The sequence below is a fragment of the Gorilla gorilla genome, chromosome 6 (genome assembly GCF_029281585.2).
Source record: "Gorilla gorilla gorilla isolate KB3781 chromosome 6, NHGRI_mGorGor1-v2.1_pri, whole genome shotgun sequence".
Classification (NCBI taxonomy): domain Eukaryota; kingdom Metazoa; phylum Chordata; class Mammalia; order Primates; family Hominidae; genus Gorilla; species Gorilla gorilla.
In genome coordinates, this window is record NC_073230.2 from 86273174 (window position 1) to 86300972 (window position 27799).

Here is a 27799-nt window from a genome sequence, read left to right on the forward strand (position 1 = left end):
TATACTAAAAATGTATTCACAGCTGGGCACAGATCAGGAGTTCAACATCAAGCCCGGCCATCACGGTGAAACCCCATCTCTACTAAAACTACAAAAAATTAGCCAGGTGAGGTGGTCCTAGCTACCTGGAATGTTGAGGTGCGAGGATTGCTTGCACCCAGGAGGTGGAGGCTACAGTGAGCTATGATCACCACTGCACTGGTGGTACAGGCGCATGCCTGTAATCCCAGCTACTCGGGAGGCTGAGGCATGAGAATTGCTTGAACCTGGGAGGCGGAGGTTGCAGTGAGCCAAGACCGTGCCACTGCACTCCATCCAGCCTAGGTGACAGAGTGAGATTCTGCTCAAAAAAAAAAAAAAAAAAAAAAAAATTATTCACTGTTTATCTGAAATTAAGTTTTAACTGGGTGTTCTTTTTTTTTTTCTGAGACAGAGTCTAGCTTTGTCACCCAGGCTAGAGTGCAATGGCGCAATCTTGGCTCACTACAACCTCTGCCTCCGGGGTTCAAGCAATTCTGCCTGCCTCAGCCTCCCGAGTAGCTGGGATTACAGGCGCCCGCCATCTGGCCAGGCTGGTCTCAAACTCCTGACCTCAGGTGATCCGCCCACCTCGACCTCCCAAAGTACTGGGATTACAGGCGTGAGCCACCGCGCCTGGCCTAATTTTTATTTCTTTGTAGAGACGGAGTCTCACTTTCTTGCCCAGGCTGGTCTCAAACTCCTTGCCCCAGGTGATCCTCCCACCTTGGCCTCCCAAAGAGCTGGGATTACAGGCATGAGCCACCGCTCCTGGCCAACGGTGTCCTATCTTATCTCACAACCCTATTCCTGGAGAATCTGGCATAGGGAGTTGGAGCTATGGCTCAGGAACACTGACCTTGGAGACTTGAACCCTGGTCTGAGGTCTGCAGGGAAATTTTCAAAGGGAAAATGTCTGAGTACTTGTTTCAGAAACTTCCAGAGGCAGAAAGCAGGAGACCTGTACAACCTGTGAGCTAAGAAGACAGACCTGGCCGGGTGCGGTGGCCCATGCCTGTAATCCTAGCACTTTGGCAGGCTGAGGCGGGTGGATCACTTGAGGTCAGGTGTTCGAGACCAACTTGGCCAACATGGTGAAACCCTGTCTCTACTAAAAATACAAAAATTAGCCGAGCATGGTGGCACACAGTTGTAATCCCAGCTAATCAGGAGGTTGAGGCATGAGAATCACTGGAACCCAGGAGGTGGAGGTTGCAGTGAGCCAAGATTGTGCCGCTGCACTCCAGCCTGGGTGACAGAGCAAGACTCCATCTCAAAAAAAAAAAAAAGGCAGAAGACAGAGCTGAGCTGAATGCAGAACTGTGGGGAAAAATAAAGGGGAGGGGCCGGGCGCGGTGGCTCATGCCTGTAATCCCAGTACTTGGGGAGGCCGAGGCGGGTGGATCACAAGGTCAGGAGATCGAGACCATCCTGGCTAACATGGTGAAACCCTGTCTCTACTAAAAATGCAAAAAATTAGCCAGGCGCGGTGGCGGGTGCCTGTAGTCCCAGCTACTTGGGAGGCTGAGGCAGGAGAATGGCGTGAACCCAGGAGGCAGAGCCTGCAGTGAGTCGAGATCACGCCATTGCACTCCAGCCTGGGGACAGAGTGAGACTCCATCTCAAAATAAATAAATAAATAAATAAATAAATAATAAATAAAGGGGAGGTGGAGCCCAGCCAGGATGAGAAGGATGCTGGCTAGGTGGGCAGGGGCTGAGGGGACCCTGGAGCTGTGTCTCCTGACCTCTCACCCCTGAGCAGCCCCCCTGCCCTGCCTGCCTGTAGCCAATTCCCAAATGTCAGCCCCCACCCCACCCCTTGAGGCCGGCTGCCCAGCTCCATGCACTTACTCGTCATGCCGCCGGCTCTTGGACTGGTCGGGCTGCAGCCGGAACCAGCCCTCCTCCTGCTGCGCCACCCGCAGTCTCTGGACATCGATCACCACCTGGGGACATAGTGGCAGTTTTCCTGGAGCTGGGAGACTTAGGTCTCCTCCTTGCCAACTACTGTTCTTAGTGGGGAGGGGCCCCTTCCAAGGGTCCCCGAGTGCCAGTGGTGGTGGGGGGAAGTTGCTGGTTCTGGCAGACGGTGGAGGTGGGGGGGTAGTCCCAGGCTTCCTGAGTGTCCCTCTTTGGGGAAGCCGGAGGGAGGTCCCTGAGGATGGGATGGCTGCAATGGAACCAGGTGCTGGGGGACAGCAGGTGCAGCCTGCCGGGGGAGGAGGGGGGCGGGGCGGTGGTGCTCACTTTGCCCAGGAAGTCGTTTCGGCTGACAAGGTCCCAGTCCCAGGCCTCCACGCACAGCGCCTCCATGGCCCCCTCCTGCAGCTCAAATTCAAACGTCTCATTCCAGCGTGGGTAGCATGACTTCTTCACGATCTGCCCAGAGGAGGGTGGGAGGGGGTTAGGCTGATGCCACTGGACTCCCCAGGCTGGGCAAAAGGCAGAGCTGCCCTAGACACCTCCCCTGGGCTCCCCACAGCCTCCTCGCCTTGGAGGTTCTGCCACAGCAGAGGTTAAAATGTCCTGTCCAAGCTCCCACCCATTTCTCAGATAGGGAGAACCGAGGCCCAGGGTGAGGAAAAGATGTATCCGAGGCCACACAGCAAAACAGTACTGACTATGAGGATGTGGTGAACAGGGAATACCTCTACACTGCTGGTGGGAATGTGAACTAGTACAACCACTATGGAAAACAGCGGAGATTCCTTAACTAACTAAAAGTAGAACTACCATTTGATTCAGCAATCCCACTACTGGGTATCTACCCAGAGGAGAAGTCATTATACAAAAAAGATACTTGCACACATGTTTTTGTTTTGTTTGTTTTGTTTTGTTTTTGAAACAGTCTTGCTCTGTCGCCCAGGCTGGAGTGCAGTGGCACGATCTCAGCTCACTGCAACCTCTGCCTTCTGGGTTCAAGTGATTCTCCTGCCTCGGCCTCCTAAGTAGCTGGGATTTCAGGGGCCTGCCGCTACGCCCGGCTAATTTTTGTATTTTTAGTAGAGACGGGGTTTCACCATGTTGGCCAGTCTGGTCTCAAACTCCTGGCCTCAAGCAATCTGCCAGCCTTGGCCTCCCACAGTGCTGGGATTACAGGTGTGAGCCACTGCGCCTGGCCAAGATACTTGCAGACGCATGTTTATAGCAGCACAATTCGCAATTGCAAAAATGTGAAACCAGCCCAAATGTCCATCAATCAACAAGTGGATAAAGAAACTGTGGTATATATATATACGATGGAATACTACTCAGCCATAAAAAAGGAATGAATTAATGGCATTCACAGCAACCCGGATTGGATTGGAGACTATTATTCTAAGTGTAGTAACTCAGGAATGGAAAACCAAACATCGTTATGTTCTCACTCATATGTGGGAGCTAAGCTATGAGGACGCAAAGGCATAAGAATGACACAGTGGACTTTGGGGACTCAGGGGGGAAGGGTGGGAAGGGGGTGAGGGACAAAAGACTACAAATTGGGCGCAGTGTATACTGCTCGGGTGATGGGTGAACCAAAATCTCATAAATCACCACTAAGAACTTATGTAACCAAACACCACCTGTTCCCCAATAACCTATGGAAATAAAATATTAAAAAACAAAGCAAAACAAACAAAAAACACAGGGCTGGGCGTGGTGGCTCATGCCTGTAATCCCAGCACTTTGGGAAGCCGAGGCGGGAGGATCACTTGAGGCCAGGAGTTCGAGACCAGCCTGGCCAACATGGTGAAACCCCATCTCTACTAAAAATACAAGAAATTAGCCTGGTGTGGTGGTGTGTGCCTGTAATCCTAGCTACTCGTGCGGCTGAGGCAGGAGAATCTCTCAAACTGGGAAGGCAGAGCCTGCAGTGAGCTGAGATCCAGCCACTGCACTCCAGCCTGGGTGACAGGGTGGGACTTGGCCTCAGAAAAAAAAAAAACACCACAAAACACAAAACAAAAACAGTAGCGACTATACTGAGACAGCAGACCTTGGTGTCTTCGTGCCCAGGACTCGGCCCTCGACTCTGGACGTTTCCTGGGGGTGGGGAAGGCAGCATGGGTGTTCCCAAATAAACCCCACTCCGGCTGTCTCAATCAATAAACCCCACTCCGGCTGTCTCAATCCCCTCCTTACCCCCAAGCATGGCCGGGAGTGAGCGAAGTTGGCCCCAGAGGTCCTGGGACCTATTATGTCCCCTCAGAGAGGTCGCCCCTTTCCCTGGGCCTCCTCTGTAAGACTGTGGCCCCCAATCTGTCCCACCAGGGGACGGTGAGCAGGTGGTGAGGTGAGCAACGGGGGCGTGGCTGGCACGTCCCCCGAGCCCCCTGCCCCTTCCCTGCCCTCTGGCCTCCTCACCGAGGTCTCCTGTGTCCGGCCCTTGTAGCGCACTCGGACGAAGGGGTCAGATGCGCCATTGCGGTCCTTTGGGGCCAGATCCCTGGTGGGGGTGGAGGAAGATTGGATCATCGACTTGTCCCTGAGCCCCCCCTCCCCCACTTGTCACCACCATTATGTAACCACAGCGGGCCAAAAGGCCTGGGCACATTCCGTCCCTGGCAAGCTGACTGTGGACAGTGCGCCTCTGCCCTTTCTGGGCCCTGCTCCCATAGCCATCTCCCCAGGATCGCCCATGTGGCCAAGAACCCCCCAAGGTAGAGGCCATGGGTCCTTCCCACCGGGCAGCTGTAGGCCAGTGGCTGCACCTTGCTCTGGGGGTGGCAGGGGGGTGGTGTGAGTGCTGCCAGGGGACCGCCGGGGCAATGTTCCCAGCCCTCCATTCCCAGGGCTGCCCTGAGCCTCGGTTTCCTCATCAGGAAAATGGAAAAGTGAATCGCTACTGGGCTCAGGTTTAGGGAGAGAGTGTGCTTCTGGAAGGTCTGCCTCAGTAATGTCGCTCTACTTGGTGGAGGAGTGAGGTGCAGCCCTGATGGGCGGCCCTGCCCTTTCTCCATAGATGGGTCTTTACACAGCCCTAGTCTAGTCATGGTACCCCCAGCTTTTTTTTTTTTTTTTGAGATGGAGTCTTGCTCTGTCGCCCAGGCTGGAGTGTAATGGTGCAATCTTAGCTCACTGCAACCTCCGCCTCCCGGGTTCAAGTAATTCTCCTGCCTCAGCCTCCTGAGTAGCTGGGATTACAGGTGCCTGCCACCACGCCCAGCTAATTTTCATATTTTTAGTAGAGACGGGGTTTCACCAGGTTGGCCAGGCTGCCCTCGAACTCCTGACCTCAGGTGATCCACCTGCCTTGGCCTCCCAAAGTGCTGGGATTAGAGGCGTGAGCCACCGCGCCTGGCCCTTTTATTCTTTTCTTTTTTTTGTAAACAGGGTCTTGCTCTGTTGCTCAGGCTGGAGTACAGTGATGCAATCATAGCTCACTGCAGCCTCCACCTCCTGGGCTCAAGCAATCCTCCTACGTCAGCCTCCTAAGTAGTTGGCACTATAGGTGTGCCCCACCACACCTGGCTAATTTTTAAATTTTTTTGTAGAGACAGGATCTTGCTGTTGCCCAGGCTGGTCTCGAAATCCGGGCCTCAAGAGATCCTCCCACCTCTGCTTCCCAAAGCACTGGGATTACTGGAGTGAGCCACTGCACCCTGCCAGTATCCCCTACTTAGAACTCTTTGTGGAAGAACACCAAAGCCCACTCATCTTTGATATTTTAAGCCTCTCATACCTGCCTTTCTTCCCCCTCAAGACTGTCTAATAAAACCCCAACATTGAGGCTGGGTGCAGCGGCTCATTCCTATAATCCCAGCACTTTGGGAAGGAGGCTGAGGCAGGAGAATTGCTTGAACCTGGGGAGGCAGAGGTTGCAGTGAGCCAAGAAAATGCCACTGCACTCCAGCCTGGGCGACAGAGCCAGACTGCCTCAAAAAAAAAAAAAAAAACAAAAAAAAAAACAGCCCGGGTGCAGTGGCTCACGCCTGTAATCCCAGTACTTTGGGAGGCCGAGGCAGGCAGATCACCTGAGTTCACGAGTTTGAGACCAGCCTAGCCAACATAGTGAAGTCCCGTCTCTACTAAAAATACAAAAAATTAGCCGGGCGTGGTGGTGCACACCTGTAATCCCAGCTACTAGGGAGGCTGAGGCAGGAGAATTGCTTGAACCCAGAAGGTGGAGGTTGCAGCGAGCTGAGATCGGGCCACTGCACTCCAGCCTGGATGATGGAGCGAGATTGTCTCAAAAACAAAAAACAAAAAAACCCCAAGGTTTTACTGAAATATTGAGAATCTCCCCAGAAAAAATAAGGAGGAAATGTTCTTTCTTCCTCTGCAGCAAATGGACCTTCTTAGGCTGACTTGGAATTGCAGCAGGAGTCTCATTGCCGAGGACAACGGGGGACAAGTCCCCTCACTCTGAGAGAGGCCTGGACATTCCTCTCCCCTGCTAGGACTCACTAGAAGGCCAACCACTGTGGCCCCAGAGGATGGGAGAGGGGAGATTCCTGGAGAGAGGGGAGGGCCAGGGAGACATGCTTCCATGCCTCCCATCTCCGTGGGTGACGATGGGTGCCTGGGAGAAGTGGCCCCGAGGTCCCAGAGCCCGGCCACGTGTGTGAGCGGGTGCACACGTGTGCATGCCTGTCCCCCAGACAGCCTGGTGCCCGGAAAGGATAAGGACGGAGGAAGCGGGTGAGTTGGGGTGGGGCGGGGGGGAATGAATGGCAGAGGCCAGAGAGTGAGCGAGTGTGGGGGCGTGGCTGAGGCTTGGCCCAAGCCCAGACATTTTCCATCCATTTCTATTTTCCCACGACAGAAAATAACTCCCGGGAAGCCAGAGTGAGCAACATGGGCATCATCCGACCCACACCCCTCTGCCCAAGGGAAGTCTTCCTCTTAGGCTGACCCCTCAAGGGTGGGGGGAACACTGGCTCCATAGGGCTGCCTGGCTGGGGGCCACCCTCCTGCCTCACAGGCAGGGAGCGACTTGGGGAGGTGGGTTTGGAGCCAGAAGGGAAGATGCTTCTCACGGACAGAGTGTGACTCAGACCCAGGCCCAGACGGGAGTGCAGCCTGCAGCTAAAAATACCCTGGGGGTTGGGGGGTGGCCCTGTCACAGGTGACTCAGGCCCATGGAACCATCCAAACCACTGTCCTTCCTTGGGGGAACCCTCAATTTGCCCATCGGGAGATTTTCAGCAACTCTTTTCACCACCCCCCCCAGCCCCACGAGGGACCCACTTACACACACTCCCACCAGGCCAAGTTCACACTGGCGTTAAACATAGGGAAGCCGGCCTTAGCACTGGGGGACTGAGGCTGTGTGATCAGAGTTCGGGCTCTCCTCACCCGTACCCCCTACTCCACTCCTCTGTGATGGCTCCAGTTCCTCCATGAGAACATTAGACTGTCCCTTAAGGGACATATCCCCTTGAGTGGAAATCACCCAAGAAGCATCTTCAAGTCCAGAAAACCTCCCCAGACCCTCTCTTTTTTCTTTCTTTCTTTCTTTTTTTTTTTTTTTGAGATGCAGTCTCGCTTGTCACCCAGGCTGGAGTGCAGTGGCGCCATCTCGGCTCACTGCAACCTCTGCCTCCTGGGTTCAAGACTCCTGCCTCAGCCTCCTGAGTAGCTGAGATTACAGGCGCCTGCCACCATGCCCGGCTAATTGTTGTATTTTTAGTAGAGACAGGGTCTCACCATGGTGGTCAGGCTGGTCTTGAACTCCTGGCCTCAGGTGAACCACCTGCCTCGGCCTCCCAAAGTGCTGGGATTACAGGTGTGAGACACCGTGCCTGGCGAGACCCTCTCTTGAGAGCAGGCTTTGATGGGAGGTGGCCAGCTCTGGGACCAGGAGGTAGAGGTGGGGCAAGGGGGGGCTCAGCTTCCTCACTGGGTTTCTCTAGTTGCAGGGGACCCACTGCCCGCCCCCAGGCCCCTGAGTCTCACCTGGCCTCCAGCACAGAGCAGCGTAGCCGGCAGGCCCGGGCCCCTGGCCGCACTTCCAGCCGCAGGTGGATCTCGCCCTGCACCTCCTCATCGGGGTCGACCTCCGTCAGGTGGGCCCACCCGCTGAAACCTGTGGGGTCAGCTCAGCCAGGGACCCGGCCCTGAACCCCCATACCCTCCACCCTCAGCCCCACCAGGCACCTTGAGGCACCTCCATAATCTCCTGGGAATCCCCTAGGCACCCGTGAAGCAGGGGCTGGTATCCCCAATGACAGATGGGGAAACTGAGGCTCAGCAGGTGAAGAAACAGCAGTTGGAAGAGCTGGGATTAGAATCTAAGTCAGTGACCTGGGGCCTGTGCCCTCACTATTGTGTCACTTTTGTCGTCTTCGTTTTTAGAGACAGGGTCTCACCCTGTGAGCCAGGTGTGGTGGTACATGCCTGTAATCCCAGCTCCTCAGGAGGCTGAGGCAGGAGAATTGCTTGAACTCAGATCGCGCCATTGCACTCCAGACTGGGTGACAGAGCAAGACCCCATCTCAAAAAAAAAAAAAAAAAACAAAAGATGGAGTCTTCCTATGTTGTTCAGGCTGGTCTCAAACTCCTGACCTCAAGCAATCCTCCCACCTCAGCCTCCCAAGGTGCTGAGATTATAAGCGTGGGCCGCTGTACCCAGCCAGATTCCCCATCTTAAAACGGGAAGAGAGTGGCCCTCCCCTAGGGCTGCTGGGAGGAGGGTCTGAGGCCCAGATGGAGAAGCTACAAGATTGCGCCATTGCACTCCAGACTGGGTGACAGAGCAAGACCCCATCTCAAAAAAAAAAAAAAAAAAGATAGAGTCTTGCTATGTTGCTCAGGCTGGTCTCAAACTCCTGACCTCAAGCCATCCTCCCACCTCAGCCTCCTAAGGTGCTGGGATTATAAGTGTGGGCCGCTGTACCCAGCCAGATTCCCCATCTTAAAACAGGAAGAGAGTGGCCCTCCCCTAGGGCTGCTGGGAGGAGGGTCTGAGGCCTGGATGGGGAAGCTACAAGGCACCCGGAGGAATAGCCTCACTGGGGCCACTAGACCCCAGAGATGCTGGCTAAGGCTGCAGGTGGGAAAGGCCTTTGGCCTGGCAGGGGCCAAGAAGCCCCATGAGTCAGCAGAACCTGCCTCCGCCCTGCCCCCATCCCTGGCCCAGCGTCACAGACAGGAGCAGGTGTGTGTGGGGGGAAGCCAGTAAGCGTCACACAAAGGCTCTGATGGCAGAGCCCATAGCATCCAAGAACTGGTTTGAACCCTCAGAGAAGCCCAGAGAAGGCAAGAGCTGCCCAAGGTCACACACAGTGAGGCTGGCACAGGGCTGAACCCTCAAAATCATGTCTGGGCAGAGCATGGTGGTTCACACCTGTAATCCTAGCACCTTGGGGAGGCCAAGGCGGGAGGATCTGTCAAAAGCCAGGAGTTCAAGACCAGCCTGGGCAACAGAGTGAGACCCCCATCTCCATTTTTTTTTTTTTTTGAGACAGAGTCTTGCTCTGTCACCTAGGCTGGAGTGCAATGGCGCAATCTTGGCTCACTGCAACCTCTGCCTCCCAGGTTCAAGAGATTTTCCTGTCTCAGCCTCCCTAGTAGCTGGGATTACAGGTGAGTGCCACCATGCCCAGGTAATTTTTATATTTTTAGTAGAGACAGGGTTTCACCATGTTGACGAGGCTGGTCTTGAACTCCTAATCTCAAGTGAGTTGCCACTGGGATTACAGGTGTGAGCCACCATGCCCGGCCTCCATCTTTGTTTTTCTTTTGGAGATGGAGTCTTGCTCTGTCATCCAGGTTGGAGTGCAATGGCGTGATCTTGACTCACTGCAACCTCCGCCTCCTGGATTCAAGCGATTCTCCTGCCTCAGCCTCCTGAGTAGCTGGGATTACAGGTGCCCACCACCACGTCCAGCTAATTTTTTGTATTTTTAGTAGAGACAGAGTTTTGCCATGTTGGCCAGGCTGGTCTTGAACTCCTGACCTCAGGTGATCCACCTGCCTCGGCCTCCCAAAGTGCTGGGATTATAGGTGTGAGCCACTGCACCCGGCCTCTATTTTATTTTTTATTTTTATTTTTTATTCATTTATTTATTTATTTTTGAGGTGGAGTCTTGCTCCGTTGCTGAGGCTGGAGTGCAGTGGCGCGATCTCAGCTTACTGCAAGCTCTGCCTCCCGGGTTCAAGCCATTCTCCTGCTTCAGCCTGCCAAGTAGCTAGGACTACAGGTGCCTGCCACCACGCCCAGCTAATTTTTTTGTATTTTTAGTAGAGATGGGGTTTCACCGTGTTAGCCAGGATGGTCTCGATCTCCTGACCTTGTGACCCACCCGTCTCGGCCTCCCAAAGTGCTGGGATTACAGGTGTGAGCCACCGTGCCCGGCCTTTTTTTTTTTTTTTTAAAAAAAAAAACTATATAAAAATTGTAAAAACAATAACACAAAACAATGTCTGCATCCCAGAAATAATTGAAAGGGACCTCCAGCCTGGACTGGCTCTAGGCCAACCCTTCAGACTTAGGACACAGTAGTACTAGGGCCCAGATGGAGGCGACCCCATGGGTTACAGAAGGAGCTGGCCTGATTTGGAGAAGGGGTCCCTATGCTTCAGCAATAAAGTGTAAGGAGGCCCCTTCTTCTGCCAGCAGAGGCCTCAGATTCCACCCATAGCAGCCCCTCTTCACGCTAGGGAAGAGGCAGTAACAACCAGGCTTGGGAACATGCTGCAGAACAGAGGCCAGGAGTACAGAACGTGGCCCCGGCTTCTGGGGAGAGTAGAAATGGCTTTCCCTGAGCAGGAGACCAGACGGAGCCTAGAGGGGAGGTCTCCGAGTGGGAGGGAGGCCAGGGACTGGGCAGACCAGTGCGGGAGGGAAGGGAGAACTTACCCTTAGGGTGAGAGGCTATGGTGTCCCTTGTAAGGCAGACCTTTCCGATAACGTCGTCCCGGCTAGAGGAGGGAGATGAAGGCAGAGCTGGGCAGGGCTTCAGTATCTGCCCTCTGGGACCTCCCACCAAGTTCAGGGCCCCCCTGGGGGGAGCAGGGTGGTGGACACCGCTGTCATTTCCAGAGTAACCCAACAGAGCTGGACCTGTGGCCCTTCTGTAGGCTGTGGGTTCTGGACCCTCTAGGGGGATGTGATAGGTTTCTCACATGCCCACACATGCCAAGCTCACACTCTCTGGGTGCCCATCTCACAGCTCACACCTGCACGCACACGTGTAGTCCATGCACACTTGTGCCCGCATGCCTGCACACACACGTGTGTATGTGGCGCATGCACCATGGAGCCACGCATGTGCACACCCACACGCTCAAGCCTTTCGCCCTCCCAGGCCCCCAGGCTCTGCCTCCCTCCAGGCTGCAAAGAGGATGCCAAAAAGGACCCAGGAGTCCTGGTGGTGAAATGGGCCAGGGAGCAATCAGATGGCCAGGTCTGGGTCGCAGCTGGAGAGGGGGGCACTCACCTGAGGGCATCCTCATCCATGACGTAGAAAGCCACAGTGTGGAAGGTGGGCGGCAGGTGCACTTGGTACTCCTCACCCCAGAAGGGGCACAGGGTCTTCCACACTGTGGCTGTCCTGCAGGAGAGAACCCTCAGCATGTGCCCAGGCCACTCCCAGGCCCTGGGCTGGGACCTTCCTTGTATCTCCCCCTACTCCTATAACAACTGGCTTTGCCACTGATGTGTTTTCCCTGTGCCAGACCCTACTGTTCACCACCAATCACTACCCCCTGACATTCCTCTCTGCTCTGGATGGGGCACAGGGCTGCCTCTCTCTGGCTGTTATTTATTTTATTTTTTTGAGATGGAGTCTCGCTCTGTCGCCCAGGCTAGAGTGCAGTGGCGTCATCTCGGCTCACTGCAACCTCTGCCTCCCAGGTTCAAGCAATTCTCCCTGCCTCAGCTTCCTGAGTAGCTGGGGTTACAGACGCCTGCCACCACGCCCAGCTAATTTTGTCATTTTAGTAGAGACAGGGTTTCACCCTGTTGGCCAGGCTGCTCTCGAACTCCTGACCTCAGGTGATCTGCCCGCCTCGGACTTCCAAAGTGCTGGGATGACAGGCGTGAGCCACCGTGCCCAGCCTCTCCAGCTGTTTTACATTTGGGGAAACTGAGATCACAGTTGGCAGGCATTGGCCTCAGGTCACAGGGTAGCTGCCTCAGGGCGACTGCTGAGCCTGGCCTCACATCCTCACCCAGCTCTGGTCAACCCCCTGTGGATCAGAACCTTCAACTCATGGGACTCAGCAGGCTAGCGGGTGGGGAGACGCTGAAGCCCCCAAGGACCCGGATGAAAGTTCAGGGGACCACCTCATGCCAACCACTTCTCAGACAGGTCATCTGTTTCCCTTCTGTATCAAGAGCATCAGAGCCATCACACCCCTCTCCCTCTTGCTGTCTGTGGTTTGCAGACCCTCGAGAAAGGCTGGGAGCCTGCTTGCAGGTGGGGAAGGACTGGGAGTTTGGTGGCCTTGGCTCCGAGTAGGCCACGGGCACTCAGGTGGGCAGAACAGTAGGGCAGCTCTGGCCATGAACTTGGAAGCAGGAGTCTGGGTGAAGGAAGGGAGAGGACAGCAAAGACCCTGCCCAGAGATCATGGGGACCATGGAGGAAGGGACATCCGGAGGAAGTGACTCTTCAGGGTGCAGGCTGGGGTTGCCCAGCCTCGAGGGATATTACTATGGGACTCTCAGGGGACAGGACCCAAGTTAGAGCCAGGACCAGGGAGGAGAAGGGAGTTCAGGCTCTGGGGTGGCCAGACTTGGGCTCCAGTGTGGCTCTGCCACTTTTACTAGGCATGTGACCTTGGCCAGGGTAGTTAGTCTCCCTGAGCCTCAGTTTCCTTGTCTGTAAATGGGGTCTAATGATATCGTATCTCGTTAATTGCAAGAACTAAACGGGCTGGAAAAGGGCTGGCTCCACAAATGAGAGTTGTTGTTACAAATCGTCAGCATCTGTCTCTCCCGGAGGTTGTGATGATTGCAAAGATGAACAGAGTCCGGTGAGAGGCCCTTGGCCAGGCCAGTTCCCTGAAGGTCTTTCTCGTCTCCTAGCTGGGGTGTCAGGGCGAGGTGGGGAATCCCAGGCAGGGGACCAGGTGCTCCAAGCCCCCTCCCATCTCCGTACAAAATTCACAACAAAATTCACGCCCCTTTGCGGGGAGAGCGCGGGCCGATGAGAGGCTGAGCGCCCCTCGGTCCTGGGGGTGGGGGCGGTACCTGATGATGGGCTCATTGTCCACCTTCACGATGCAGTAGGGGTCGCTGCTGCCGGTGCTGCAAGACAAATAGGCAGGGGCGGGGCTGGAGGGCGGGATCGGGGCGGGGACTCGCGGCACGCTCCTCCCTCTTTTGGCCCCTCGGGAGGAGTGCGGGGGAAGAGAGCGGAGGCTGAGTCTCCGCGTCCTGGTTTGGAGACCGCAGGCTCCTCCGGCCAAACACAGGTCCCCGCCCTCAGCCCGGGAGCGGATGGTGAGGGAAGGGCAGGAACCCGCACCAGGGCTCCCCTTTCGCGGGCAGGGGTGGGAGTAGATGGAGGGAGAGTTGTGGGGGAGGGAGAAGGAGGGGGCGGAGACAGGGATGGGTAGAGAGAGAAAGGAGAAGAAAGGAGGGGGAAGGAGGAAGGGGAGAGACTGGGAGAGGGACAGAGGGAGGGGCAGAAAGGGAAGGGGACGGACAGGGAGGCGAGAGAGAGGGAAGAGGAGACAGAGGGAGGGGGCTGAGAGGGAGGAGGAGAGAGGTGGGGGTTAAGAGGGAAGGGGGATGATAGGGAGGGGGAGAGAGAGGGAGGAGAGTAAGAGGGAGGGAGTTAAGAGGGAGGGGGAGACTGAGTGAGGGGGTGAGAGGGAAGGGGTGAGAGGGAGGGGGAGAGGGAGGAGAGTAAGAGGGAGGGGGAGAGAGGGAGGAGAGTAAGAGGGAGGGGGAGAGAGGGAGGAGAGTAAGAGGGAGGGGGAGAGAGGGAGGAGAGTAAGAGGAAGGAGAGTAAGACAGAGGGGGAGACTGAGGGGGTGAGAGAGGCGGGAGAGAGACAAGGGGAGAGAGGGAGGGGAGTAAGAGGGAGGGGGAGACTGAGTGAGGGGGTGAGAGGGAGAGGGAGAGAGGGAGGAGAGTAAGAGGGAGGGAGTAAAGAGGGAGGGGGAGACTGAGGGAGGGGGTGAGAGGGAGGGGTAGAGAGGGAGAGGGGAAAGACAGGGAGGGGAGGGAGAGGGACAGAGGGAGGGAGTACTGGAAACCTCCTGTTCCTCCCGCAGGGGATAGAATGTTCCTCCTTTCTATGCCCTCCTACCCCATCCCTGCCTCCCCGCAAAACAGCTCCAAGCAACAGCCCCAGGCAAGCTCCTGGGACCCCTACCCTCCACACCAAAGTCGAGCCCCTTACTCTCCCTGGAGCCTTTGCTCCTGCTCTCCCCAACACCGACACTGCTGTCCCTCCTGTCCAGTCGGCCTTCAGCCCTGCCAGAGCCCTCCCTCGCCCCAGGACGGGATGGGGAGGAAGGCCTCCCTGGACTCACGCTGCCTGCCCACTTCATCCAGCCTGGTAGTGATCAGCTGCCTCCCACCTGCTCTGAGCTACCTGGGGGCGGGGAGCATGCCTGTGTCCCCAGGGCCCCCACAGGGCTTGGCACAAGACAGGCAGCCCATGAGTGTTTGCCGAATGAACAGACGAATGAATGAACTGATGAGTGAATGAATGAATAAATGTAACAGCTATCTGGGGAAAGAGGGATGGGGGAAGGCAAACACGCGCTCAGTTCCAAGGGTCTCAGGTGTTGGGGGGCTCCTGGGGCTGGGAGAGGCCTGCAGCCAGGCCTAGGGCTGGTACTGGGTAAAAGTGAGGAAGTGAGGGCTGTCTCTAGAACTGTTCCTCCAGTGAGTGTCCATAAAAAGGAAGTGTGTTTCTATGGTGGAGGGTGGGGAATTCCAAGCTCTGCTTCCCTTCTCAAAAGGGGCTCTTCCGGCAGAGGAAGGCATTTGGGGCCAACAGCTCCAGAAGCTCCTGGACACAGACAGGAAATGTCTGCCAAGACTCAGTTTTCCTACCTATAAAGTGGGAAGTGTAACCCCGGCTCACAAGGGAGCTTCCCTGGGTCCTGAGACGATAGAGAAGGTCTTGGAGGTGCTCAGTAAATGTTAGCACTGCCTGCATCTCTGACTGTAACCTCCCCCTGCCATCATTTGAGAGCCCCCGCCTCCTGGCCAGGTGTGGTGGCTCACACCTGTAATCCCAGCACTTTGGGAGGCCGAGGTGGGCAGATCACGTGAGGCCAGGAGTTCCAGACCAGCCTGGCCAACATGGTGAAACCCCGTCTCTACGAAAAATACAAAAATTAGCCGAATGTAGTGGTGGTGTACAACTGTAATCCCAGCTACTGGGGAGGCTGAGGTAGGAGAATCCCTTGAACCCCGGAGGAGGAGGTTGCAGTGAACCAAGATCGCGCCACTGCACTCCAGCCTGGGCAACAGAGCAAGACTCTGTCTCAGAAATAAATAAAATAAAATAAAGAGCCCCCCCCACCCCCTCCAGGGAGCCCCCTGTGAATACCCCAGCTTGCATCCCATCAACCCAAAGCCAGGGGACTCCAGGTGCTAAGAAATCAGGCCTCTGAACACCCCAGGTGCTGGGCTGGGCTGCAGGATCCAGGAGCCATACAAGGAGCTCAGAGGAGGCAGGGAGAGGTCAGTACTGACTGAGGCAACAGGGGACCTCCGTGGGCTGTCCCCCACTACTGGGCTGCTACTGCTTCCAAAGGCCTGGAAGCAGGACCCGAGTCCTGGTGTGCAAGGACTGTGAAGAGCTGGGTGGCTGGATCAGAGGTGGGGCAAGAGGACGGTATTGAGAGCAGGCCGAGGCCAGATTTAAGGACCTGGGCCCAACCATGGTCCCCAGTGGGCTGCTGGGACCCAAGCCCTGCCCAGTTCCTTCTTCGCTAGTGTTGAGGCCCCTAGGCTGCCCACCTCTCTCATTTCTCCTTTCCCGAGCCAGTTGCCACTGGCCCTGTCTGGCTACTTTCGGGGCCTCTATATTTAGGGCCTTGGCAGTTTCTAGGCTGTGGAAGGAGGAGGATCAGGGAAAACCCCGAAATAGCCTTGGGCCAGTCCCCAAGGCCACTTGGTGTGGGAGGCAGTGGGTCACTGGTCATCGTGAGACTTGGCTCATGCCTAGGTACGTGGGGATGAGAGACAGTGGGAAGAGGCAGGGCAGGAACAGGCAGGCTCTGAAAGCTAGCAGTGATGGGGAATGCAGCTGCGCTCTGTGCCCTTTAGAGGAATAAAAACCCATGAGTAGAAGTGGCAGGAAGGCAGCTGGCAGCTGTGTGAGGACAGCTTCCTCCTTGGAACTGTCTCAGTCAAGATGAGCCACTATGAGAGGTGGTAAGCTCCCCGTCCTCAGAAGTATGCAAGCCCTGGCTGGATGAGATGCTACTCAGAAGATAGGCGGGGTGCTGGTGAGGCACAGTGAAACTCCAGTACTCAGTGAGGGCCTCCCATGATCTCCAAACCCCTGCCCGACTCTGCAGCCAAATGCTTTGCATAGGATTTCCGAGGCTCAGTCTCACTGAGCCCAGCCGCAAGCTTACAGCCGCGGGCAGGCTAGAATTCTCAGCCTGTCGGCAGCAAAGGCAATCTGAATCCTGACTTCTCTACCTACCCTCTTGGCAAATGGCTTTCACTTCCTGAGCCTCAGTTTCCCAATGTGCAAACCGAGGATGTCTATCTTATAAAGCTAAGAAGAGGATTAAGTGGGGGAAGTCCTCAACACCTCTTATTCTCCCTACTATGGACCCGGTGCCAGGATGAATGAGTCGCAGTCCCTGACCTCACAGTCAGCTGGGACAGGCACCACTTGACGGAGGAACTGCCACACCAGGGGCTTCCTCCTGCCACCCAGAGTGCTGGGGGGCGAGACCAGGAGCCAGGAACTCTGCCCAAGTGCACCAGGGAATGCCCTGGAGAGGAGAAGTTTGAGAGGAGTCCTGAAGATTGAATAGGAGTTTTCTGGAGGACTGAAGTGGAGTGCTTGAAGGCAGAAGTCCCCACACATGGGTGAAAGCAGAGATGTGAAGGGTAGTAGCCCAAATGTGAGGGACTGTTTATGGGATGGTTTAAGAGGCGGCTGACAGGTCAGAGCTGTGTATGCAAGCCACAGGGGAAGATGGGGGGTTGCAAAGGAGACGTGAATAGGGCAGGCAGGGGGGCAGGGTGAGGATCGAGATCCCAAGGCACCCCTCCACTGTAGATGGAACCCCTTTGCCCAGAGGCAAAGCACTGAGCAGGGAACCAGGCACTGGGCTCCCAGGTGGGCATACTCCAAGAGCTTTGCTGCCCTGGGCTGGAGAGAGCCTGGAGCCAGGCACTAGGGCCAGCTGCTGTGGGGATGAGGAGGGAGGCGACAGACGGAGGGGCTGCTCCTCCCAGCCACCACCAGCCAGAAGAGGCCAAGATGACCTAGTTCCTAGTGCCAGTGGTAGCAGGGGGTGGGGGATGCTTAAAGGCTGGGCCTGGAGGCTGAGACCCTTCTCAGAGCTCCTCTGCCTTCCCAGCCCACAGACCTCACTGCCAGCTCCCACTCCACCTCCCTCCAAGTCTCCAAGCACAGAAACCCACCTAGGGATGCCCACCGCCCTCCCTTCCCCATTGTCATGGTAACTGCTGAGCTGGGCCTCATCAGACCCAGGGGGCCTGGAACTGGCACTGCTCTCGGTGGTGGCGCGCTGAGCTTGCTGGGAAGCTCACAGGGGCCACCATACATATGTGTGAGCAGAGTGCCTGTCCCCCACCCTGCTCCACCCCCTCGCCCATGCTGGCCACTTCTCTGCATCCAGGAGCCCGGGGCGCCCAAGGGGTGGGGAACTGCAGCTCCGCAGACTTTGGACTCTGTTTCCTCCAGGTTCCCCTTTTCCCCCTCCCACCCTCCTCCTCCAGGCAGCCAGTGCCCCTTGACCTTTGAGCTTTCCCCCTCTTCCTCTAGAGGGATTTCAACCCCTAGTTTAAAGAGGGGAAACTGAGGCTCTAGGAGCAGGGAGCTGCCTAAACCCTGTACATGAGGAAGGTGGTGGCAAGACCAAGATGGGGGGCCAGGGGTCAGGCAGCTCAGCCCTGGGACCTACTGAGAAGAGTGGAACAAGGGGCCCCTGAAACCTCCCCAAATCGAGCCAGGGACCAGGGGAATCCCCAGATGTCAGTGCCTGTTAGAAGCCCTAGACTCAAGACCCTGCTCTGCCTGCCACTTGGAGCCAGCATTTCACTTCTCTGATCCTCGGTTTTCTCATCTGTAAAATGGAACGGTGAGAACTGCCTTTCAGGGTGGTTGTGAGGATTAACGGGATGGCTCAGGTGTAAAGCCCAAGGCACAAGCGACAGTTACTACCCTCCTTCCCTCCCCCACAGTCCTGCACCTGTCCTGGCCTCCTGACCTGTTCTCACTTTTCATGCCAGTCCCTCCTACCCGAGTGCACAGCAGGAAGCCCGGGGACAGCCCCTGGGCCCCAGCATGTGCTTCAGGTGCACACTCTGGGGCATTAAGGGCTCTGGAACTACTGAGGAAGACCCTTCCTTTGCGGGGGACACCCCACCCCCTCCAACCCCACCCCGGGGGCAGATCACCAAGACGTCTCCCCTGGCATGTCACCAGGCTCCAGCTCCTGTCGTATCAAAGCCCCTTCCCCTCGTGAGCCGCGGATCGCTGACAAATTCTCGCCCCCTCCCTAGTTCCCAGCCCCCAGCCCTCGGTGATACTTCCCCCCCCCGGTTGTCACCCCGTCTGGTGCTCGCAGAAAATGTCACTGTCCCCATTTTCCCCGCCGATCCCCCACCACGGCCGCACTCCCGCACCCTCTCCGCTGCTCTTGTGGGTGGACCACGGAAAGGTCAGGCGTCCTGGGGGGCAGTGCCCCTCCCCGGAAAGTTGGGGCTCCCACCCCCGGCCGCGCTCACATGTCCTTGGCGGGCAGGTTCTTCCCCTCCACGATGCGGATGTACAGCGAGCTGCGCTTGGCCATCGCGGGGTCCCGGCTCGGGGGAAGCCAGACACCGGGGTCCGGGGTGGCGGGCGGCGGGCGCTGGACTGGGCGCCGCAGGGGGGGCGGGCCGGGGAGAGGCGGGGGCGGGGCGGCGGGGGCGGGGCTTCGCTGCCACTCCACTCACCCCGCCCCCGCCCCACGTGCGGGGGACACTGCGCCAGGGCCGGCCAATCCGCGACCGGGGTTCCCCAGGGCGGGGAGGGGCCGGCCGGGGCCGCAGCTCTCATTGGCCGTCTGGGGCGTGAGGGGGCGGGGCCTGTGAGGAGGCGCTGACGCTCGCCGGGCAGCGTGCGCGGTGGCTCTAGGGGGGTTGGAGGAGCGGGTGGGGGTCCGGGCCGCGTGGCCTGGGCCGCGGGTGCGTGTGGGCGGCGGGTGTGGTCCGAGCGCGAGTACCGAGGAGCACCGAGCACCGGGGGATGGGGGGTGACTCTGACTGTAAGCTGGGGACACGCGGGCCTGGGCGGGGAGCGCGTGCAAGGAGGGGACACGTTCCCACCGCGCCGGGACCACCGAAGTCTGGCGCGTGGAAGGCCCTGCGTGGATGTGAGTTGAGTGAATGAGCGTTCGGACGAATGTAACCAATAGCCAACAGGAGTGTTTATATCACAGCCACCTGGACCCAGAAGGAGACAAAGAGAGCCCGGGCAGCTCAGAGGTTTTGGGTCTGAGAGACCTGTTTTTGTTTTGATTTTTTGTGCACGTGCTTGGGAGGAGCGGCTTTCTCAATTGTCACCTCATTTACTCCTCCTGCGTCCCCCCACAGTGGACCTGGATGAGGTTCACAGTGGGAAGATTTCCTGTTGGAGGGTCAGGAGGTCACACAGGTAGCACCGGGGCGGGGCCCGGTTTGCCAGGGTTGGTCTCCCAAGTACTCCCTGATGGCAGGTCTTTCCACTGGGGCGAGATCCTTCTCACAGATCCTGTCCAGAGCGGAGTTTCTAGAATTATCCATCTTCATGGCTCAGTCTTGGGGCCCTGCACAGCAGTGACTGGCCCTGGGGAGCTGGCTTCCCTGAGGGCATTGTCGCAAGCATGACCGCAGAATTGGGTCGGGACCCAGCTTCACCACTCACTCCCTTGCTGGGTGACCCTGGGCAGCTTCCTGAGCTTGTGAGCTGGTTCAGTTTCATCGGCTGCAAAGAGGTCGTGAGAGCAGAAACACCTGCCCAAAGTACACAGGAGATATTGTGATGTGCTGGCTCACGCTTATAATCCCAGCACTTTGGGAGGCCGAGGTGGGCGGATCACCTGAGGTCCCCTGGCCAACACGGCAAAACCCCATCTCAACTAAAAATACAAAAATTAGCCGGGCATGGTGGTGGGTACCTGTAATCCCAGCTACTCGGGAGGCTGAGGCAGGATAATCGCTTGAACCTGGGAGTGGGAGGTTGCAGTGACCTGAGATCCAGCCACTGTACTCCAGCCTGGGTAAAGGATTGAGACTCTGTCTCAAAAAACAAAAGTACACAGGAGATATTGTGTGTGGGGGGCTGTCTAGCACAGATTCTAGTTTCTGTTATATTGTTTTCCTATTTTGTTATTTGTATGGTACATGCACATTTGATCAAATTCAAAAGATACTGAGAGTTTGCAATTATTACAATGAAAAGTAAGTCTCTAGCCGGGCATGGTAGCTCATGCCCATAATCCCAGCACTTTGGGAAGCTGAGGCCGGTGGATCACCTGAGGTCAGGAGTTCGAGACCAGCCTGGCCAACATAGTGAAACGCTGTCTCTACTAAAAATACAAAAAATTAAGCTGGACGTGGTAGTGGGCACCTGTGATCCCAGCTACTAGGGAGGCTGAGGCAGGAGAATCGCTTGAACCTGGGAGGTGGAGGTTGTAGCGAGCCGAGATCGCGCCATTGTACTCCAGCCTGGGCGACAAGAGTGAAACTCTGTCCCAAAAAAAAAAGAAAAGTAAGTCTTACAAGTCTCACCCAGCCACAGATTCCCTCCCACAGGCATCTAGTGTTCTTAGTTCCTTGTGAGTTGTTCTGGCAGCAGTCTCTGCTTATAATGCATCAGCATATATATATATGTATATTTTTTCTTTTATACACAAATAGTAGCTTACAGTTTACACTTACAGTTTCACTTATTTTAACTTGGAGAGTCATACATATTTATACATAAGAAAACATCCTGGCCAGGCGCTCAGGCCTGTAATCCCAACACTTGGGAAGGCCAAGGCAAGAGGATTGCTTGAGCCCAGGAGTTTGGGGCTGCAGTGGGCTATGATTGCACCATTGCACTCCAGCCTGGGCAACTGAGGGAGAATGTGTCTTCTATTTTTATATTTATTTATTTATATATTTTTTGAGATGGAGTCTCACTCTGTCATCCAGGCTGGAGTGCAGTGGTGCGATCTTAGCTCACTGCAACCTCTGCCTCCCCGGTTCAAGTGATTCTCCTGCCTCAGCCTCCTGAGTAGCTGGGATTACAGGCACCCACCACCACACCCGGCTAATTTTTGTATTTTTGGTAGAGACAGGGTTTCACCATATCAGCCAGGCTGGTCTCAAACTCCTGACCTCGCATAATCCACCCACCTCAGCCTCCTAAAATGCTGGGATTACAGGTGTGAGCCACTGTGCCTGGCTGAAAATGTGTCTTTTAAAAGAAAGAAAAAAAAAGAATTTTGAGAGACTTGAGGCGGGCAGATCACCTGAGGTCAGGAGTTTGAGAGCAACCTGGTCAACATGCTGAAGCCCCATCTCTACTAAAAATACAAAAATTAGCTGGCCGTGGTGGCACACGCCTGTAGTCCCAGCTACTCAGGAGGCTGAGGCAGGAGAATTGCTTGGATCTGGGGGGAGGCAGAGGTTGCAGTGAGCCAAGATCGCGCCACTGCAGTCCAGCCTGGGCAACAGAGCAAGACCCTGTCTCAAAAAAAAAAAAAAAAAAAAAAAAAAGAGCAAGCAAGCAAGCATGCCCATTCTCTCTGTCACTGGGCAGACATACCATCTCTCTTCAACAGGTCTGGGTTCCCTGTTAGTGGACAGGCCAATTGTTGCCAACATTTGCTTTTACCTGACAACTGCATGGCTCACACATTTTGCATGGGAGCAAATGCAGCTGAGAATAAATTCCTAGAAAAAGCATCTCCAGGCCAGAAGACAGGGGCATGCAGAAAGTCCATTGGATTTGCCACGTTTCCCAAGGTGGTGGCTGTTTCCGAGTACAGGGCCACCAACATTCAGGAGAATGTCAGCTCCCCCGGTCCTAGTAGCCTACTCGTTATCAGTCTTGTAATCCTTTTTCTTTTTTTGAGACGGAGTCTCGCTCTTGTTACCCAGGCTGGAGTACAATGGTGCCATCTCGACTCACTGCAACCTCTGCCTCCCAGGTTCAACCAATTCTCCCGTCTCAGCCTCCCAAGTAGCTGGGATTACAGGCACCTGCCATCATGCTCAGCAAATTTTTGTATTTTTTTAGAGATGGGATTTCACCATGTTGGTCAGGCTAGTCTTGAACTCCTGACTTCAGGTGATCCACCCGCCTTGGCCTCCCAAAGTGCTGGGATTACAGGCTTGAGTCACCACGCCCGGCCTCTTTTTTTTCTTTTTCTCTCTTTTTTTTTTTTTTTTTTAGAGAGAGACATGGTCTTGCTCTGTGGACCCGGCTGGAGTGCAGTGGTAGGATCATGGCTAACTGTAGCCTTGACCTTCTGGGTGCAAGTGATCCTTCCACCTCAGCCTCTGGAGTAGCTGGGACCATGGCATACACCACCATGCACCATTAACTTTGTATTTTTTTGTACAGATGGTGTCTCACTATGTTGCCTAGGCTAGTCTTGAACTCCTGGCCTCAAGCAATCCTCCTGCCTCAACCTCTCAAATACCTTTGACTGTAGGCACAAGCCAACACGTACAGCTAATGTAAAATTTTTTTTATAGAGATGAGGTCTTACTATGTTGCCCAGGCTGGTCTCGACCTCCTGGCCTCAGGCAATCCTCCTGCCTCAGCCTCTCAAGTAGCTTTGACTATAGGCACAAGCCAACATGTACGGCTACTTTTCAAATTTTTTTGTAGAGATGAGGTCTTGCTATGTTGTTGCCCAGGCTGGTCTCGAACTCCTGGCCTCAAGAGATCCTCCCACCTCAGCCTTCCAAGAGAGGCCCTTGGGGCCTAAACCATGGCTGGTTTCCCTAGAACAGTCCAGCCAGCACATCCCTCCCTCCCCCAGAGCCTTCAACCACCTCTGCCAAGAGTTCTAGATCCCACAGTGACCTGGTCACCAGCCCTTCTAGAGTATAGCTGCACAAAACAGATGTAAACAAATGAAATCCTCCCTTCTCCAGAGCAGTAGACCCTCAATAATGCCACCCACAAGCCCCTTAGCTTTGTTGTGCCACGCTTTCCCGGTTTCTGGTTCAAAGCAGCAAGAACCAGCTCCAACTGAACAAAAAAGGGTTCATTAGATGGATATCTAGTATGTCACAGACTTTCCCGAGAATCAGGCATGAAGGCCCCACATCACATTGTACAAGTGGCTTGGTGCAGACACCCCCATCGCTGGCCCTGGCCCCAGACCCCTCATCTCACACCAACATGGGACGCCCTGTGCTGCCACTGCAACTGTTACACTCTGAATCCCTCTTCAAGACAAGGCTGGGAGAGCCAGCGACAGATTGTTGGCATCTCTGCTGGGAGCCGGGAGAAGGAGGCCCTTGGACAGAGACAAAGGGGGTTCTTTTGCTTGGGAGCCCAAAGAGTGGCTAGATTCACCGCAGTATCTTAAATTTCTCCATGTCAGTTTGAGACCAGCCGGGGCATCACAGCAAGAACCCGTCTCTACAAAAAAATTAAAAAATTAGCCGGGCATCGTGGTGCTCACCTGCAGTCCCAGCTACTCAGGAGGCTGAGGCAGGAGGATTGCTTGAGCCCAGGAGGTTGAGGCTGCAGGGAGCTATGATCATGCCACTCCACTCCAGCCTCAGCGACAAAGTGAGACCTTGTCTCTTAAAAAACGTAAATACATAGGCCCAGCTTGGTGGCTCATGCCTGTAATCCCAGCACTTGGGGAAGCTGAGGTGGGCGGATCACCTGAGCCCGGGAGTTCGAGACTAGCCTGGGAAGCACTGTGAAACCCTGTCTCCACAAAAAAATACACACACACACAAAAAAAAAAAAAAAAAAAAAAAGGGAGCCATGAGTGGTGACATGAGCCTGTAGTCCCAGCTAGTTCGGAGGATCACCTGAGCCCAGGAGGTGGAGGTTGCGGGGAGCTGTGATTGCACCACTGCACTCCAGCCTGGGTGATAGAGTGAGATCCTGTCTCAAAAAAAGAAAGAACAAACAAAAATAAACAATGCCAGGCACAGCAGCTCACGCCTATAGTCCCAGAACTTTGGGAGGCCGAGGCGGCTGGATCACTTGAGGTCAGGAGTTCAAGACCAGCCTGGCCAACATGGTGAAACCCTGTCTCTACCAAAAATACAAAAAAATTAACTGGGCATGATTAACTACTCAGGAGGCTGAGGCACGAGAATTGCTTGAACCCAGGACACAGAGGTTGCAGTGAGTTGAGATTGCACTACTGTCTCCAGCCTGGGTGATAGAGGGAGACCCTGTCTCAAAAATAAATAAATAAAAATTTAAAAATATATTAATTCAAAAATGGAATTTCTCCGTGTCACACCCCAGATGACAGCCTTTAGCACCCACTAGATGTCTCCTGGACTCCTGGCACCCACAGTTTTCTCATTTGATTCTCATGACACCCTGTTGGGTAGATAATCACCTCTATTTGCCTGAGATTCCCATGACATGCCAAGAATCCTACAGCACACTCCATTTCAGAAGGAAACTGGGGCCCGGGCACAGTGGCTCACTCCTGTAATCCCAGCACTTTGGGAGGCCGAGGCAGGTGGATCGCTTGGTGGTGGTCAGGAGATCGAGACCAGCCTAGCCAACATGGTGAAATCCCCATCTCTACTAAAAAAAATACAAAAATTAGTTGGGTGAGGTGGCGGCGCATGCCTGTAACCCCAGCTACTCGGGAGGCTGAGGCAGGAGAATCGCTTGAACACAGGAGGTGGAGGTTGCCGTGAGCTGAGATTGGGCCACTGCACTCCAGCCTGGGCGACAGAGTGAAACTCTGTCTTAAAAGTCAAAAAAAAAAAAGAAGGCTCCCTGCCTGGGGGTTGCTGGACTGTTCTCAACACCTGCCATTCTGCTGTGGCTCCAGCCCCTAAGGGCACATGAAACCCTCCCCTTCTCATCCCCATCATCCCTCCCCATGGGAGCACAGCCTGTGAGCTCGGGGACTCCTAGGGCAGAACATCCTTAACACAGGATTCAGCTAGGGAAGCCAGCCAAGTTTTTAGCACATTCCCAGAAACTGCTCTCTGGGGAGAGGGTGAGTCAGAGGGTGGGGCCAGGAGGGGAGCCTAGTCCTGGCTCCACCATTTAGTCCAGACACACCAATCTCTGGCGGGCATAAAAACAGCCAGGCACGGTGGCTCACACCTGTATTCCCAGCACTTTGGGAGGCCAAGGCGGGCAGATCACCTGAGGTCAGGAATTCAAGACCAGTCTGGACAACATGGTGAAACCCTGTCTCTACTAAAAATACAGAAAGTACCCAGGTGTGGTGGCGCATGCCTGTAGTCCCAGCTACTTGGGAGGCTGAGGCAGGAGAATTGCTTGAACCTGGGAGGCGAAGGTAATGGTGAGCCAAGATTGTGCCACTGCACTCCAGCCTGGGCAATGTCCAAAAAAAAAAAATTAATATATTTTTTAAGTAGAGCTGGGTTCTTGCCATGTTGCCTAGGATGGTCTCGAACTCATGGGATCAGGCAATCCTCCTGCCTCAGCCTCCCAAAGCACTGGGATTACAGTCACCATACCCTAGCCTCTGGCTATGTATTTTTAGAGACCCACAAAAATGTTTTTATTTATTTTATTTTGTTTATTTATTTATTTTTTTGAGATGGAGTCTCGCTCTGTTGCCAGGCTGGAGTGCGGTGGCTCGATCTCGGCTCACTGCAACCTCCACCTCCCGGTTTCAAGCAATTCTTCTGTCTCAGCCTCCCAAGTAGCTGGGATTGCAGACATGCGCCACCACGTCCAGCTAATTTTTGTATTTTCGGTAGATACAGGGTTTCACCATGTTGGCCAGGCTGGTCTTGAACTCCTGACCTCAGGTAATCTGCCCACCTCGGCCTCCCAAAGTGCTGGGAATACAGGCATGAGCCATCATGCCTGGCTGTTTTTATGTTTCTTAGAATCAGAAGAAAAAAGAATACATATATATATATATTTTCGAAACAGGGTCTTACTGTGTTGCCCAGGCCAGTCTAATTTCAAATTCATGACCGTGCACCCCAAGTGGGGTTGACTGGTTGGTTTGTGTGTGTATGTATGTATGTATGTATGTATGTATGTATGTATGTATGTATGTATGCATTTGAAACAGGGTCTTGCTCTGTTGGCTGAAGTGCAGTGGTGCAATCATAGCTCACTGCAGCCTCAATCTCCTGGGTTCAAGCAATCCTACCACCTCAGCCTCCCATATAGCTGGGACTACAGATGCATACCACCACGACTGGCTAATTTTTTTTATTTTTAGTAGAAATGGGGGGGGGTCTCATTATGTTGCCCAGGCTGGTCTAGAACTCCTGGCCTCAAGTTATCCTCCTGCCTTGGCCTCCCAAAGGGCTGGGACCACAGATGTGAGCCACCATGCCTAGTCAAACAGGAGTATAATAGTAATGAATATGTAATAATGAATGTGGCCTGACTGGTATCAGTCAGTCTTTATGCCAAAGCAGTTGTAAAATACACATTTGAATATCTTTTTTTTTTTTGAGATGGAGTCTCGCTCTATCACCCAGGCTGGAGTGCAGTGCGCAATCTCAGCTCACTGCAACCTCTGCCTCCCTGACTCAAGGCATTCTCCTGCCTCAGCCTCCCGAGTAGCCAGAGCTTCAGGGACCTGCCACCATGCCTGGGTAATTTCTATATTTTTAGTAGAGATGGAGTTTCACCAGGTTGGCCAGGCTGGCCTCAAACTCCTGACCTCAGGTGAGCTGCCCACTTTAGTCTCCCAGAGTGTTAGGATTACAGGCATGAGCCACCGTGCCTAGCCGTATTTGAATATCTTAACCCATATAAGTCAAACATGCCTAGGGCTCACAAAAGTTATAGTGCATCCTGGCACAGGAGAGGAGGCAGCTCTTGAGTTTCAGTGCATGCTTTTGATATTCACTATAGGTCAATGTCGTTGAAAGAAAAAGTGTTTGAGGCTGGGCACAGCGGCTGACGCCTATAATCCCAGCACTTTGGGAGGCTTGAGATGGGAGGATCACTTGAGGCCAGGAGTTCAAGCCCAGCCAGGGCAACATAATGAGACCCCCCCCCCCCATTTGCTACAAAAAATAAAAATATTAGCCAGGCATGGTAGTGTGTGTCTGTAGTTCAAGCTACTCAGAAAGCCGAGGCAGGAAGATTGCTTGAGCCTAGGAGGGGAGGCTGCAGTGAAGTATGATCGCACCACTGCACTCCAGCGTGGGCGACAGAGCAAAACTCTGTCTCCAAAAACAAAAACAAGGCCAGGCGTGGTGGCTCACACCTGTAATCCCAGCACTTTGGGAGGCCGAGGTGGGTGGATCACCTGCGGTCAGGAGTTCGAGACCAGCCTGGCCAACATGGCGAAACCCCATATCTACTAAAAATACAAAAATTAGCCGGGCGTGGTGGCAGGCGCCTGTAATCCCATCTACTCTGGAGGCTGAGGCAAGAGAATTGCTTGAGAACCTGGGAGGCAAGAGAACCCGGGAGGCAGAGGTTGCAGTGAGCCAAGTTCGCACCATTGCACTCTAGCCTGGGTGACAAGAGTGAAACTCAGTCTCAA

General features: G+C 54.9%; 1 protein-coding gene across 6 annotated transcripts in view; it reads right to left on the reverse strand.

The window, feature by feature from the left end:
• LOC101146405 (ras GTPase-activating protein 4) overlaps window positions 1-19019 on the reverse strand; it is a 37413-nt gene extending 18394 nt beyond the window's left edge. For 5 of the 6 annotated variants that reach the window (XR_008681445.2, XR_008681446.2, XR_008681444.2 and 2 more), the window contains exons 1-8: window positions 18855-18999; window positions 13140-13196; window positions 11384-11497; window positions 10804-10865; window positions 7899-8028; window positions 4365-4446; window positions 2268-2399; window positions 1872-1966 (exon numbers count right to left, since the gene is read on the reverse strand). Coding sequence is in view for 3 of the 6 variants with exons in the window: in XM_055392900.2 (XP_055248875.1) it covers window positions 1872-1966; window positions 2268-2399; window positions 4365-4446; window positions 7899-8028; window positions 10804-10865; window positions 11384-11497; window positions 13140-13196; window positions 18855-18919 (737 nt within the window). In the remaining 3 variants the exon portion in view is untranslated. Of the gene's footprint in view, window positions 1-1871; window positions 1967-2267; window positions 2400-4364; window positions 4447-7898; window positions 8029-10803; window positions 10866-11383; window positions 11498-13139; window positions 13197-18854 lie in introns of all 6 variants that reach the window. The other variant, XM_055392899.2, reaches the window with a different exon arrangement.
• Between the last annotated feature and the right edge of the window lie 8780 nt (window positions 19020-27799).